The sequence below is a fragment of the Choristoneura fumiferana genome, chromosome 3 (assembly GCF_025370935.1).
Source record: "Choristoneura fumiferana chromosome 3, NRCan_CFum_1, whole genome shotgun sequence".
NCBI lineage: Eukaryota > Metazoa > Arthropoda > Insecta > Lepidoptera > Tortricidae > Choristoneura > Choristoneura fumiferana.
Genome location: NC_133474.1, coordinates 9,074,042 through 9,091,366, shown reverse-complemented (window position 1 = coordinate 9,091,366; position 17,325 = coordinate 9,074,042). Strand labels below are relative to the sequence as shown.

The window sequence follows — 17,325 nt, the reverse complement described above, 5'->3', positions numbered from 1 at the left end:
GGCGCTGGTAACATAAGCCATAGATCGCTTCAGCTCGCGTGTACAATATTTCCAATTTGAGTCATTCTATGCTTAACCGCTGCAGGACATTTACAAACATTTCACCCAGCGTAAATTGTGGTCAAAATATAACCGCAGCGAACGACAGATACAGCATATCGAGTCGAAATTTAGAGGGAATGTCGTTCGGACTTTCTAGGATCAACTAAGGTTCAGGCTTACCGATACTCCATAAACGACCGCCTCTTTCTGCCCGACTGCTGGGCTGATGGCGTTCTCAACTTCTCCCGTGGACACATTCTCCCCCTTCCAGCGGTACGTGTCGCCGGTCCGGTCGCGGAAGTAGAGGTACCCCAGCTCATCGCCAACCAATAAGTCACCGCTCACGAACGCCGCGTCGCCCTTGCAGAATACATCGCGCTCCAGCTTCTTGTTGCTGTCGCTCTGGAAACAAATGTTGTGGGTCAAGTTTCATCGACACTTTATAAACGTCGCAGGCTACGGGTACCTATACATTCCTGTAGAGGTATTATTATTTTTTCTCATGTATTTTTTTCTTTAATTTTCTGCCGTAGCAGCTACAGCGTAGCTTATAGGTATTTATAATTATATATTTTGAAAAAAAAAATGACTGCCATGTTTCTTGCGGCGCATTCTTCTTGGCAATGATGTTATTTCCGAAAGCGCTGGTAGTTTAAAAAAATACGACGCCTGTAAAAGAGCCCATAGCGGCCTATTCACAGAGTAAACGATTTGAATTTGAACTGGTGTGCGCATTGAGTAGCCAGTGCCTTGCCTATCATGATGTGGGGAAGAGCCGCACGCAATAATAGAATTGACCCAAGGCACGCCTATGGTCGCAGGTATCGCACAGTTCTCCTTTGCGAAGCGTGACGCGATTTCGTCGTCCTAAGTCCTATGGGATAAGGATCAAGATCAAATCTGATATGCAGTATATTTATTTATTTCTCTTTCAAATTTGACGTTTAAACGTTATAGAGATAATACGTTTCTTGTATTGGGATTAACTTTTTTGTTTTCATTTTATCTCTTTGACGAACACCTAACAAACCTCGAACTCTGAATGATACAAATAAATTGCATATCAACAAATAATGAAAACCGATCAAACGTGTGGTAGTTTTTTTATTTTGATATTAAAATTAAAAATAATAAGTTTATTGTATGGGGATCCCCCTCCCCTTAATATTTAATTTAATTTAATTTTTTTTTTGCTGTAGCGCCAATAGAAATAAATCCACACTACATATGCATAAATTTCAGCTTTCTATCTTTTACAGTTTTAGAAGTACCTACAGCCCCTGATGGACAGACCGACGGAGGGAAGGCGTAGCGTAGAGTCCCATTTGTCACACTTCGGATACGTACTCTTGAAATTAACCGCACAATGAATTCATGAAAGCTGACAACGGCGTCGAGAGACCAGCGATACTTGGGCTATAAATAAAATAAGTAAATACCTTATCGACATAACCGTAGTACTCCCTTGAGGCGTCCCCCTGAGCAATCAGGCCGATGAACATGCCCGGCTCGCCTGGAATCAAAACAAATTATCATTTAGCCATTACCCATTAAAATTATTACTTAGCTAGGCTGCCTGTATAGTAACAGTCTCATCATCCCAGCCTATATGTATACGTCCCACAGCAGGGTGTGCCTCCCCTCAGAATGAGAGGGCTTGGGCAGTAGTTCCCACGCGGGCCCAGTGCGGATTGGGAACTTCATACACACCATTGAATTGCTTCGCAGGTTTGTGCAGGTTTCCTCACGATGTTTTCCTTCACCGTAAAGCTCGTGGTAAATTTCAAATATAATTCCGCACATGAATTTCGAAAAACTCAGAGGTGCGAGCCGGGGTTTGAACCCACGAACCTCTGCTTGAGAGGCCATAGGTCAAACCACTCTGCCACCACGGCTTCAACAGTCTGATGGTTTGTTATATTTTTGTTTTATACGTGTCTCTACCCACTGGACAGCGATGAATAGAACGTGTTCATTAGAGTATCTCTAACCTACTCGTATCTAAGTACAAAGCTTTATACCAAACGCAAAAATTATACTACGGAATCATCAAAATATAAGTATCTGTACATTTATTGATTTAATGCAGATCTATGTCTGGACTAAATAATCATAGATGAGGTATAATGTGATTTGGAGTCTGACTTCAAATGAAAATTGTACAAGTACAATATATAATAATAGGTAAGTTTACCTATTATATATTTGACAGCAGTAGGTACAATCGCCATCAGATACTTCGGAGCGGCCGAGGTAGTCAAAAATATCGGCACATGCACGCTATTGTTAAAATATTAGAGTTCATGTCTCTATATTTTTGACCACCTTGGCCGCTCCGAAATATCTGAAGACGACTGTAGGTACATTCAGCAACAAAAATATACATACGTTTGAAGTGCCAAAAATATGTATACAGGACTTTAATGCCTGAACATTAAGGTCGTGTATACATATTTTTTGCACTTTGGCTGTTTACATATCTTTGTTGCTGACTGTACTTCCTAAAATGCTTCATGCAGAAATTTCATTAATAGGTAGTGTTTTAAGGGGAAGGCCTTTCTTCAGCAGTGGACGGCTGATGATGATGATGACTGCATACTAATATTATAAATGCGAAAGTGTGTGTGTTTGTATGTTTGTCCGTCTTTCACGTAGAAACGGAGCGGATTGAGGTGATTTTTGGCATAGAGATAGTTTATGGGCCAAAGAGTAACATAGGCTATTTTTTATCCCGGAAAAATGCACAGTTCTCGAGGGAACAGCGCGCTATAACCGAGTTCCACGCGGGCGAAGCCGCGAGCAAAAGCTAGTAGCAAATAAATATGGGTCGTACCGGGCGCGCAGCGGATGCAGTATCCGTCGGGGCCGCGCACGAGCGCGCCGCTCTCGTCGGCGCGGACGACGGCGATGGGCAGCGCGCGCGCAGGGAGGATCTTCGGCAGGAACCCGACCGCGCCCACGGTATTGTCCACGTTTACTGTAAACGACGAACAATGTTCAGTGCCCTTAGTGTAAGTTTTCGGTTACAAAATACGTCTCTATCGCGTTCGCGTTAAAATCTCTATTTTGTAACCGAAAAATTACACATAAGGGTACAGCACCTGGGTGACCAAGGTCGCTCGGGATAAAACTCAGAAACACGAGTTTTGCCAGAGATAAGATCAAGCTAGATCGATTCTTCCTCTCGGAAAGCCCCCGCGTACCAAATTTTATTGGAATCGTTAGAACGGTGTCAGAGAACAACGAAATAAATGTACAAGAATTGCTTAAAACATATAAGTTTTTCGTGACTGCACGTAGGTTTCCTGACTTTTTGATGCCTGTATTTGCATTATCATCTAACATAGGTACACACAACGTGGTAACATACGCCCCACTGCTGGGCACAGGCTTCCTCTCAGAATAAAAGGACTTGAATTCAATTCGTGACCCGTCATCAAAGTGTGCTAAAAATGATACAAGCACCAGTCAGTGGAGAGCTGAAGTGACTGAATACCCCGCTCGCCCAACAAACGTTGTCAGGATCGCATGTTGGGCGATGGTCTAATAAGTTCCAATGCCCGCACTATTATCACGCCACATTACGTCATCGTAACGCGTACCAATAGCAGTGGTCGCTGTCGCTTACGCTTCAGTAAATTTAGTTAAATTTAGAACAAAATTACACCCTCTTGTCACTAGCTTTAGTTCTCTTGAAAAAGGATTTCATGCAATCAAGAATATGCAAGTAGGTACTTACCAACAAGTCCAGGTGATAAATATATTATTATTATAATGTATGTGCATTACGAAGATCTAAGTTCTTAAAAAGGACTTTGACCTGACATCTCATTGCCACCAGAAAAAACAAAAACAGTGACATTGCACCTGCTCAGATAAAAAACTTTAAAAAATAAACTTTATCATCAACACGAACAAACACGCGTCGTTCTAGATAAATACATTAGGTAAATAAGTAGGTGCAAAGTATAACTATCGTAAATAAACAAGAGGAATAATATGTTTTTTGTTTGCAATAGTGATAAAATATCATAAGTTCTAAGTTTATGTTATTACTAGATAAATGTATAGTTTATTTAGATACCTTACATAAAGTTAATTTATAAAGTGTTCCTTAAACCTCTTGCTAAAGATTACATGTGGTTAAAATAGCATAATATCTTATGTATAAGTTATAAGTTAATGAATGTAATTAATTTTAAAATTGCCACGCCCCAACGGGGCATAATTTTTTATATTTTTTTGTAAAAGGTGTTGCAATAAATAAATACTGAATACTGAATCAACTTACTTATATTAGCGTTGCCCTCCGTCGCGCCGTATATTTCATTTATCTGCGGCACTTTGAACCTGCAAACGATGTCACAACAAACATTAGCTTTATTCTTTCATCAATTATAAATAACAATACAGTCTAATTACGTGACCCCGATGACTGTTGTTTTTTCTTTTATTCAATGGACAATGAATTAGGGCACATTTCAATATGGTACGACATTAATTGAATATGGTTTATTGACGAGACCAGCTAAATTCGAGACGTTAGACTTTGTTTGTTTTTGTTATAACAAAACCAATCAAACTGATGTTACTACCTACTTTTTTGATACTTTTGTAGTTCATCTATTGTGAGATCTTTGGAGAGAGCTCTTTTTTGGCCTAGATAAGGGTGCTCTAAAATTATTCCGTATCCGGATTAATTTGTGTCTAGGCACACTATGATGTTATGCTGAAGATACGTGACCGAAGTTCGGCGGCGGATTTTCCGTTCTAACTTATTCAGCTGGCATCGTAAGCGCAGGAATTACTCCACCGAATTTCAATGTGATTATACCTACCTCCAATAATATTTCAATCAATAGCAACACATCCTCCGAAATTACGTCACGTTTTTACGTAATTAGCCGAGGAACTTCGGTTAACGCTCGATCAGATTTCGGATACATGGCAAAAGAAAAACGTAATTTTGGCAGATGGGTAGTTCTACTAGCACCGCAGTCATAACTGATCTCTGACCCTGTTGGGTATTAAAAGAAATGACCTACAGTTAGCAAGAAACTTTAATTTGAAATTGGTACAGTCGAGTTCTTAAATTTCTAAGTAAAAATTTGATCAAAAATATGTGAATACGACTAATGTTAACGGCGTAGAAGCGTGTTCAGATATTATTTTTGATCTAACTTTTGCTCAGAAGTTTACGAACTCGACTGTACCACACACATAAGCTGACTATCATTTTATGAAATGCTAGACAGATACATTTAAATTAAAATTCAAAACTATTTATTTCGGATCACATCATCCGTAGGTGTTAATATACCGTAGGTGTTAATATAAAATAACATAAGATAAATAACTCAAGTATGATCCTAATTGAAAAATCATTGCAAGCGTAAATATTAACCGGAATTAGGTCACGTAATTACGGCAACAGTCTGAAATCCATAGGTTACCTGTCAACGATGCTCTGCCAGATGGCGGGGCGCATGCCGTTGCCCACCATGATGCGCACGCGGTGCTGCGCGTCCGTCGCGCGCGCCGGCTGCGCCAGCAGGTAGCGGCACATCTCGCCGATGTACTGCGCCACCTGCGACCATACCACCAACGTCGACTCACAACTTTCATGTTCATGTCACACTGTCCCTCTCAATATTGCATTAATTCCTATCAGCGTGAGCGGGACGGCATGACACGAAGATCCAATTTCAATTTCGGAGTATAACATGGATGGAGTGAATATCAGGCAATCCAGAGTGAAAGAAGCATTTGAGTTAAGGTTAGCTATACGTCCACACGATAAGAGCTTTAACCCCTTTTCCAGGCATAGTGCATATAGAAACCAAAAAAAATTACCTACACAAATATTCGACCTTACTAAATACAAAATACGGTACAAAATCATTTGAATTCGTTAAAAATATACTGAGCGGCAAAAAATCTGGCCCTCAAATGTATGCATTAATAGGTAGGTAATTTTATATGAAGGGTGAGCCAAATTTTGTGCCGCTGAGTATATTGTTCGTTTTTAAATTAATCCCTCATAGGTAAACAACATAAAACTATGATTTTATTTTGTAGTAGCACGTTATTATCTAAATTCGTGGGGCCCAGAAAAGGGTTAAGTCACTAGGACGCCATAGCGAAGTCACCAGTTTTAAGTTACCTGAACAAATTTCATGCAGCCAGTTTGGCTGCGGGGCTACTCCAAAATTAGAAAATCGAAGTTCCTGTCATTCCTGTGACACTTATACTGATTTAATACAATTCGAACTTCGATTTTCGGAGCAGGCCCTCTTATCTGGCCACGTCACCATGTCGTCTGTCGGGCATGGGAGAGTGAAAAGGACGGACTGTCGAACAGCTGTGCCGAGCTTAAGCTAGTCGGTTTTGTTCTTTGTACGTGAACATAAAGCTCCTTTTGATTGGCTTACGCCAATTCCGAGACGACACGTGTAGTGAGACCCTTATGAAACACCTTGCATTTACGTACACCAGTTTTGTTTAAGTTCCCAATGTCAACAGATTCGAACCAGTTTTACACTAGATCCTTAATAAGCGCATACAAAACTACATAATTAGGTACTGGAGATGTCCCCCACAATAAAAAAACATTCGTTCATACCGTGCACTGGTAGTTGATGCAGTCCGTCCAGAAGTTGGAGGCGGAGAACCTGGGCCGTATGACGGAGGGTATGCCGTCGACGAGCGCCGCGCCCGTGCCCACCACGCCGCCGGCTGTGTGGTACATCGGCAACGAGTTGTACATGCGGTCCGACGCGCGGAGACCCAGCATGTGGACGGTGGCTAGCACGATCAGTAAATACCTGGGGGGGAAAAGTTTCATTAGAGGTTTATTAGGGGAAGTAGTTTGCAGCGTAAGCCGCACCGCAAGCAGCATAGGTTTTTTCTGAGTATACGCTACAAGTGTGAATAGTACCTGCACCGTAAGCGTTCGGCTGTTTCGTTCGTTCGATGTTTTGAATTTACCACCTTTTTCCACGAGCAAGTGGTAACATTTAAAAGTTGTTCGTGTATATTTTAAAAAAGCGGATCCGCGTTAGCTTAACGCGGATAGCGGGGCCAGTGGCAAAAACGCGGGCTAAAAAGCGGAAAAGTGGGGTGTCAGGCAACAGTGAAACAAAGTTTCGTCATTGTCAAAGTGACATTTCAGGGGATCTCAAGGTACGGGGCAGCTCGTCCTTTGACTGAGGACTCCATCCTTTCATACAACAATGAAGGAAAAACAACGAAAAACGTAACAATTAACAATTTAACTACAATAAAACATAACAACAATGTCAACAATAAAAAAATAACAGAACAAGAGTCACTGGAAAACTATTACGAATTCAGTCTCGAATACTCGAGACATATGTTAGTGCATTGAGTGACGTCTCGCGTCAAGCGGCCCACAGCTTAAAAACCCGGGTGTAATACCAGGACAATAAATAAATTATGCATACGAAAACACAAAATTGGTGCTGGTGACTGTACCTATACCTTCAAGAAAAATAGTTTCACAATCGTCAAAAAAAGTTTCATAAATCACAATCGTCGAAAAAAAATTGCAAAACATACTTGGAGTTTGGCAACACAGCAGCCTTTGGCATCCCGGTAGTTCCCGAAGTATAGATGTAAAGAAGCGTATCCTTGTAGTACAGCTGTTCTGTGACCAGTGGGTACTCGGGCGGGTGGCGATCCATCTCGGCGCTGAAATCCAGGACGCCCGGGGCGCATTTTCCGTACAGTTGGAACAGCTTCATGTCTGGAGGGAGCTGGTCGCGGACTTCGGCGATAGCTGGAATGTTACAAGTTTGTTGAATGGACGGCTGGTTTTCACGACAGAGTTGTAAGAAGCACCGCAAAGGATGAGGGGCGTCGTTTCTTTGTCAATGAAAGGGACTGGTTGATTTACGCATTAGTAAAGTCCTTGATATGGGGAGAAAAGGATGTCCTGAATTAGGACTATTATATCTATGTACTTATATTTTTTTGTGTAAGGTAAATTAAAACAAATTTGACCTTGAATCAGATTGAAAATAAAACTGACTTTTACTCGTAGAAAGATTTTTAGGCATATTTAATGAAAATGAACCTCGATGTATATTGTATTCCGATCCAATTTATGACAAACGTAAACAAAGACGCCATTAACCCGACCATAGACATTAAGTGATGTGAAAGAAAACCTAGAACCTATTGACAAATAATTAATCTGTTCAGTAAATCGATTATTTATTGATTGAATAGATCAACGTATTTTTGTATATTTTATTATTTACAATACTTGATTTATTTTAAAATTTATGACGGTGGAAGCATTTGACACTTCCACTGAACGTAATATAGTTTAGATATAGTTAGTGTTTAGTATTTTAACTAAGGGACCCCATACATCCCTGTATTATTATTATTGTTATTTTTTGTATTTTTTTCTTTAATTATATACTATAGTTTTTAAGTATTTTATTTGTAATTATATTATTATGAAAAAAATACTTTCTGCCAAGTTTCTTGCGGCGCATTCTTCTTGGCAATGATGGTCTTTCCGAAAGCGCTGGTAGTTTAAAAAATGACGTGTAAAAGTGCCCATTGCGGCCTATTTACTGAATAAATGATTTGAATTTTTGATTTTAATTCAAAAGACTGTTTATACAATACAATACAATAACTCTTTATTGCACACCTACACATAGCAAGCAATTACTTACAGAAAACAGGTATATAATACACAGAGACTTTCTGAGGTATTTCCGAGGTGAGTATTTCTGAGCAATAGGCGGCCTTATCGCTTCAGAGCGATCTCTTCCAGGCAACCTTTACAATGGAATAGATGGAGAAGTTTATTCAATTATAAAAGCAGTAAGTAACTATTTTTTTATTTTATAGAAGTAAATAAAAATCGCTTATTCATCCGCGCATTAATCGATTTTTAAAGTGACAAATTTTCCACCATCTACGCTATTCTATGCTACTACAGATTATACACGTTTCAATCAAGAAATAACGTCAGATTTTGACGAAGATTTTTCAAATGAAAAATAAATATGGAAATCAAGTGAATTTTGGTGAAAAAAGTGATTAGACATCTAGTTAAAGATCAGGCCTCCTTTCTTGTTCTGAGAGGAGGCCTGTGCCCAGCAGTGGGACGTATATAGGCTGGGATGGGATGATGATCTAGTTAAAAGACACGAATTATAGATAAATGTGTTATTGATTTGATCCAGTGTGTGTGTGTGTATACAAGAATTTTGATGAAATCTGTTTGTTTACACTTTTAATAAATTGGATAGGCATAACGTATACGTAGAAGGAGGTAGGTATTCCGTATTGGAGGTTTTTCGCGATGCGACGCGACGACTTTATTTTTAACCTTGCGTAGAATCTTTGACAGTAGAATCGTGCTCACAAAAACTAGCAGGGCTACTATGAAACTCGACACTTAATACGAGAGCGAGAGGGACAGTACGATACGAACTTTGAGTTTCGTAGTAGCCCTACAGTTATTTTTGCACATGAGTGACGCTAACCTCTGAATGAGTACACACGTGTTCCTGCGTAGGTACTTAGTGCTTATCGGTCAAGATTTCAAGTAACGTAAACAATGATTGCATAGCGGAAAAACACTTTGTTTTGACCGATAGATAGGTAGACATGCAATGAAATGATTCTGTAAAAAGGGTTAAGTACGCGTTTCTTTTTGTATTACTTAAGAAACTGAAAATAGTGGATATGATAAAAGAATAAGTAAGGAGGGAAGGTAATTAATTAACAACGCTTCCATCCCAGATGTGCAGATTGGCCACGATTATTTCACGGTGAGCATACGCTTTTGAATCAAGAGCGGATTAAGGAATTCTACAGTACCTATACATCTAATCGTGAGCGTATATAGCATGATCTTACCTACGCCACCCGAGCAAAAAATATTTTGCTAGTTACCAAGTGATACACTACACTTTATATTAGTATCTCCCCCAATGGAAAAAATATAATTATGTTACCCATTATATCCTACTAATATTATAAATGCGAAAGTTTGGCCATAATGTGCGCGCGTGCTTTTGTTACTCTTTCACGATAAAAATTAAATGGCGGTACCTACGGATTTGGATAAAATTGGATATGGAGATAGGTACCTGGACTTCTGGAATAACATAAAAGCTACATATTATTTTTGATCCCAATATTCACTCGTCATAGGGATAAAATTTTAAAATTGTAGCTGCTTGGTGGACTCGTTACGAAACTTGGCACGGGTGTTTTGTATGGCATGTTAACCCATAATAAGACCCCGTTTATTGGAGCATACAACCACAGAATCAAAAGCAGCTATCGAATACATCAAAGGATATTCTTAAAGCTAGTAGTATTTTCAATAATTACAATGGATACTGTAACTTAGTACAAAAACAATAAGGTAGAATTTCCAAGTCAATGCATGTGGTCGCTAAATTGCCTCTACCTTTTTAAGACCACCATGGGATTTATTTGGAAGTTTCAGAATTATAATTCAACTGCTAGAACACAATGTATGCATGCATGCATGGAAGTGGTTTACGCATGCTAAGCAGCAGATTTTCACAGCCTTTGCTGTATCGAAATCTTACCGTCAGCCAGTTGTTCAGAGAAAACCACAGCTTTGGCCTTGGCGACCTGGATGCAGTGCAGCAGCGGCTTGTGGCGCAGGTTGCTGTTGATGAGGGCGGAGACGGCGCCCACCTTGGCCACGCCCAGCCACGTGCACACGTACTCGGCGCAGTTGGGCATGAACACGCAAACCACGTCGCCGCGCTTCAGGCCAACGTGCTCTTGCATCACGCGCGACACTTGGTTGGACTTGGACGCTATCTGAAAACGATTGCGTGTTAAACTTTTTTTATTATTCGACTGGATGGCAAACGAGCAAGTGGGTCTCCTGATGGTAAGAGATCACCACCGTCCATAAACATCTGCAACACCAGGGGTATTGCAGATGCGTTGCCAACCTAGAGGCCTAAGATGGGATACCTCAGGTGCCAGTAATTTCACCGGCTGTATTACTCTCCACGCCGAAACACAACAGTGCAAGCACTGCTGCTTCACGGCAGGATTAGCGAGCGAGATGGTGGTAGCAATCCGGGCGGACCTTGCACAAGGTCCTACCACCTGCAAAAAAGGTTGACTACTACAGGCAGGCATATCGTCCTGGTAGGTATTTTCTCAACCACGTACCATGTTAAGTATGATGGTGTTGATTCAATTGTTTGATACAATTCGGGTAGATATGAGGTTGAGAAAGTAGATGGACGATATTTTACAATCTTCTCACAGGGCCTCAAAAGTGAGAGTTTACAAGACTTCTTGACTTCATCGAGTCATCATCATTGTAAAAGCTACAAATCGTTACTGACTTCTGCAAGTCATTTGTCACATTTGTAGCTTTTATATGTCATGTCATACATCGGGGTTTTCGGTGCGGGAATGATTTCAGGAAGAGTAGAGATAAACAGAGAGGTTAGTCTGAAAAAATCTTATTATGCCTAATGAATAACTACCTCTCTGCGAAATGTATACAAACTATAATACAATTTTATCTTAACTAATTTAGGGGGTACTTTAGCTTTACTACCAAGCCTTATAAGGCTTATCTTATAAGATAATAATAAAAATAACATTAAAATTTCATGCAGTTAACGCGATTTTCGTAACAAAATACATATTAATATTTTTTCTATATTTGGAACAGTCAAATTACGGTGCCTTTCTGTAAATATCCATTTCAACGAAATAAACGATCTTTCTACGTCGGTAATTGTAAAAGGCGCGAGTAGGGACTTAAGAACAGGTTCATATCTTTCTTTTCATTTATATAAATATTATGTTTTTCTTTTTTTTTTCAATTAAATATTCGATAGGCAGAAACCTACCACAGTGCATTCTGTTTTTTATGTCAATACCTACTCTTTGGCTAATGTCAAACATTCCCGCACCGAAAACCCCGATGTATATGTAACACGTGTGTGGTATGTTCTGATTGTGTTGTTAATGTAAAATTAACGTAATTTATAAGAATTTACAATACCTTTTTCAATTCAAGTCCAATCGGTGCATTGGCAATGAATAAAAATTAAGTTGTCCCTAAGGTTAAGTAACATTGTTACTTTAAAGTGGTTAATTACGAAAAAAAAATCGAAAAGATAAAGACAAAAAAGATGAGTTTAAAAATGTTTCGAAGATCATACAGTATGGAAATTGGAGACTATAGGCAGTTAATGCCAAGAGAAAGAAGTAAGTATAAGCTACGCTTAAGGACTGCGCTATGACTTAGTATGTAGGTATGTAAACACTCCATTGTACAAATATAAAGAAACAAATGTAATTGACAAACATTATGATACATGCACATGAGTCTTTGCATAATAATACTTGTCACAGCGATCAAAGGTCCATTCCTCTTGAGGAAATAATTATGTATCACATAAGTACTTAGACTCCCATCCAAACTGGAATGGACATTGTGGTTGGTAAATGACAAAGTTGTTTTAAACTGGAGTTATAGGTAATATAGGTATGTACAAAGGGGCAAGACTAAGTAAAGTACTAAAGTAAGGTCATAGGTCTTATGTTGGAACATTAAAACAAATTAGGTACTTCAGGTACCTACTCAATGGCGTCTAATTTTAGGGTAAAAAGTGATGCTCACTTCGAGTTTTAGCCCAGATAGGTAAGTACTTTATAATAAACTAGCCGTTACCAGCCACTCATCAGTCCGCGTAGACTTCGGTTTTCCCTATCCCGCTGGAACTATGCAATTTTCCGGGATAAAAACTATCCTATATCCTTCCCCGGGATGCAAGCTATCTGTATACCGAATTTCATCTAAATCGGTTCAGCGGTTTAGACGTGATGAAGGAACAAACAAACAAACAGACTTACAAACTTTCATATTTATAATATTAGTGGGAAGTGCGGGATATTAGTAGAATGGGATGACAGATAAACATTATTGTTTTTTTTATCTAACATCATCATTTATACGCTTCTAGAGTGGAGTTCTAGCTTGTAGAGTACTTATGTGTGTTTAGGGATGTTTGGTGGCAGGTAAGTGAAACACCCTAATTGATTGCGTGTAGAAGAAGAAGAAGAGTTTATTTACAAAAATGATCTAATATATACAATATAAACAAAGCGCAACTAGTGCGAGGTTCCCGGAGGACAGAATCGTTCGCCGCGCTCTCGCTCTAAATGAGCGAGAGGATGCGTGAGCTATGCAACGCTCGGATCTCTCGCTCGCGTCTTACAAAACTCCGCGCGGCAATCGTCTTCGCTCTTTTCTGCGCGCGGCCGTCGAGGAGTGAACATGTCGTCGTAGCTCCGATGTACTTCGAGTGAAGCGAGTCTCCGCTCTCCGGAGTACGACGAAGATTCCTCGAGGCTTGAAGATGAAGATGTAGAAATACTGCGATGATCTTGCACGAGGAAAACAAACAACTGTTCTTCTGAGAACATAAACAAACTGTCCTTCTGAGGACACACTCGATCTTATGATCGTGGTCTCTTGACAACAACGTCTCTTCATAAACGACGTCAATCACCTACATGTGTAATGAATGTATGATCATTAGAAGTTGTAGAGCAGTATAATGTTTTCGTTTTTGTATCTACATCGAATGAAAATATACACATACAAGCCGTTATGTAATATAAAAACCTACGAGAACAGCAGCCACTGCCATCATTTCGTTATCTCTTATCAGATAAGCGAGAGAGAGTAATTAAATTCGATTTTTTTGTATCTCGATTCGACCTAGTTTTTTTCTCTTTTTTGATCATTACTCTCGTTAGGTAGGTACCACAAAAATTAGACACTCGTTTAACATGTGTTTAAACATACCAGTTCAAAGAAAAATGCCTTTTCACGCATCTCTAAGACGTGTAAGTTTTTGTGGCAAGGCGCGGATATTTAACCCTTAAAAAGGTACAGGCGTTTTAGCGACCACATGTATTGACTTGTAAATTGAACCTTATTGTGTTAGTTATGTTACAATATCCATTGTAATTATTGAAAATCCATACTAATATCCATACTCCATACTAATATTATAAATGCGAAAGTAACTCTGTCTGTCTGTCTGTCTGTCTGTCTGTCTGTCTGTCTGTCTGTTACGCTTTCACGCAAAAACCGCTGAACCGATTTGGATGAAATTTGGTACAGAGATAGAATAGACCTTGGGAAAGAACATAGGCTATCTTTTATTGCGAAAAAGAGGCTTTAAGGGGTTGAAATAGGGGGTGAAAGTTTATGTTTGTTTGTTTGTTTGTTTGTTTATACTCTTTATTGTACAAAAAGGAAAAACAAAAAGGTTACATAAATAAAAGTTGTGTTAAGTACAAAGGCGGACTTATCCCTGCAGGGATCTCTGCCAGTCAACCTTTGAGTGGTAGAGGAGCAATCCAAAAAACAAGGATCGACAAATAGAGCAAAACATTTATATGGTGGAAGTTCGTCGCTGTCGAAAATAAAACCATGAAACTTGGCATTTAGACACTTAATAAGAAATAAGTCGTTATTTGTTTGAGCTTTTTTGAAAATTCGACCTGTGAGGGCATGAAATAGGGAATGAAAGTTCATATGGAAGGTCGTCATTATCGAAGATAAATCGATGAATCTTTATTAAACTTGCCATTTCGGCACGTGATTAAGTTATTTTCAGTAAACCGTAGAAGTTTCTATGTGCTATTATTGGCAGAATAGGTACACTAAATAAATTAAATACTTCCCAAAGTTACTATTCCACGCGGACGAAGTCGCGGGCAAAAGCTAGTACTACTATAAATCCTTTGCCAGGTATGTATTCGATAGCTGCTTTTGATTCTGTGGTAGTATGCTCCAATACTTAAATGGGGCCTTATTAAGGCAATTTTGTTAATCCCAACCTCCGTGCCTTTTCCGCGGGACTTTTCGTTTTATTTCCTGGGTGACTATTCTTTAAATAAAACAAAATATGCTTGACGATGAATAATATCAATGGTTTTCCTCCCTGAATTTGGTCTAGGATTTTTAGTAAGAAGTTTAGTATAAGAAAACTATTCCTTCAAAAATATAGGTCTAGCGGTTCTAGCTGCCCAGTCAAAGTAGGTAAAATACTTACGAAACATACTTAATAGGATAGGGGTGGCAACCTATTTTCATATAATCTACCTATTATCAAACAAAGAAATAGAAACACAGGGAAGCTTAAAGTTCCATCTTACGGACTGGCTAAAACCAAAAAGTTCTTTCTGGGAAATTGCATACATTTATTAAATTACAAAAAATATTACAAATTAAACCGATACAAAATTCAGATATATTGTCAAGAAGACAATAATATCTAAGGCGTATTATAAAGTTAATGATTATTATCATGGACAGGGATATTTGGAAATAATTCCGATTCGCATTTAGCGATCCCTTCTAATAGCGAACCTACTGTGTTAAAAATAAAGTTGTGTTAAATACTTGTGTTGTGATAGATACTAATTTATTAATACCTATTGTAAATCTGTTTAAAAAAATATACCTCGTTGAGTTTCATGCCGGATTTTCCGAACCGGTGGTAGATTTTTTTGACATTCATAAGTGCTTGTTATAGCCTAAATTGAATAAAGATATTTTGACTTTGACTTTTGACTTTGAAAGGTGTAAACAAGTAAACTGAAGTAGACAGTTATTATGTTAAGTATTTGAACTGCGCCATGAATATAACCTATATACCTAATTGACTATATTATCGTATATACTATAGCCGTGCGTGGTAGCCGTTTTCAATATAGCGAAAAACAATTGCCTACTAAATACTTAGCTCCGAAACCTAGCCTAGTTACGAATAGATACAATAGAAACAAACAGATCAGGAAAAAATTGGAGTTAGGAAATTAGGAACTTATGTTAATATTCACAATACTTTAGACTCTAAACTCTGGTTGCGGGAGCGGGAACGTGAGAAATTAGTCTCTACCTACCTACCTAGATGCTTTATAATTGGCTTTTGGTCTATATATAGGTAAGGATTAGGAATGGTTTCGATTACATACGTAATTTTCAATTAACTATGATCATCAGCGTCATCTCACAACGTACGTAACCTGTTCTATCTTTCGTAGACACGAGACATTTACTACTGCTATTTTCGAAAGGTCATGAAGCGGCTCCTCAGACTTCGCGTATTTTAGTACCCAGTTAAACGACTGCTACGCAAAGTGAACTGGCATTCTATAACTCCTTCAGTATCTACTACAAATTTAATTATAAGAGAAGCAGAAATTATGTTATCGTGTTTGCTCCGAGAACTAATGTCGATATATTTTTCGCCTCATTCAGGCATGTTAATATGCGTGCGTTTTTTTTTGTGTTAGCAAATGCATACAAAACTAACTGTCACTATAGTACTCATCTGTATAATGTCCCTTATCCTTTTATAAGCTAAGTATCGCAAATTATTTTGATTCACTTTCAGTTTTCGGATTGACTTGAAATCTAATAAACATATGTAGGATGGATAACAATTGATGCAAGTACAGTCACTAGCACTAATATCTGACAGAACAAGCGTGCACAAATATCTGATACAACTCTATTTCGACGTGTCAGATATTTTTGCAGCTCGGCTGTGGCAGATATGAATGCAGGTGACTGTATATAAAGTATACAGTTGTGGTCATATAATTAAGAACGATTTTTTATAGAGAAGATTTTTTCAAACTGACAAGTGTTACTAACTGCATGTATATTTTTGTACTTCTCTCGGTATCGTAAAACTTTTCCGTACTAACGGTAAATTCATTTATACATATTATAATTGGCTAAAAAATAAATTTATAAACTTTATACATTACATCTAAACCTAGTATTACTACTTACTGGCTGGTCATATAATTAAGAACGCTGAATAGTTTATTTTTTATTCAAATTTATATAGAGAACGGACGGCCGCTTTGTGGTTTTAGGTTATTATTCGAATAATTTTGGCGCCATTTAGTGCCGTAAAAGTCTTAAAGGCGATTGCTTCATATAAAAACAATGGGGAAAAATAAAAGTTGTGATAAATCTACAAGAGAAGTAATACTAAAACTTTGCGACAAGAATTGGTCGTATAAACACATAGCCGATCATCTGCAATGTTCAAAAACTATGGTTTTCCACGCCATAAAGCATTTTGCCACGTCTCAAACTACTTCAAAATGTTCCGCGTGTACCTAGACAAAGAAAGTCATCTTCGTCGAGATGATCGAAATATCGTTCGTTTGCGCAAAACAAAA

At 38.5% G+C, this 17,325-nt stretch overlaps 1 protein-coding gene across 1 annotated transcript in view; it reads right to left on the bottom strand.

The window, feature by feature from the left end:
- Positions 1-17,325, bottom strand: part of LOC141426510 (long-chain fatty acid transport protein 4-like) — a gene marked incomplete in the record, with an annotated part of 41,188 nt that overhangs the window by 7,016 nt on the left and 16,847 nt on the right. Inside the window, 8 exon segments of the mRNA XM_074085461.1 lie at positions 223-444; positions 1,482-1,555; positions 2,876-3,019; positions 4,334-4,392; positions 5,496-5,629; positions 6,665-6,866; positions 7,621-7,840; positions 10,653-10,893. Of these exon segments, the coding sequence (XP_073941562.1) occupies positions 223-444; positions 1,482-1,555; positions 2,876-3,019; positions 4,334-4,392; positions 5,496-5,629; positions 6,665-6,866; positions 7,621-7,840; positions 10,653-10,893 (1,296 nt within the window).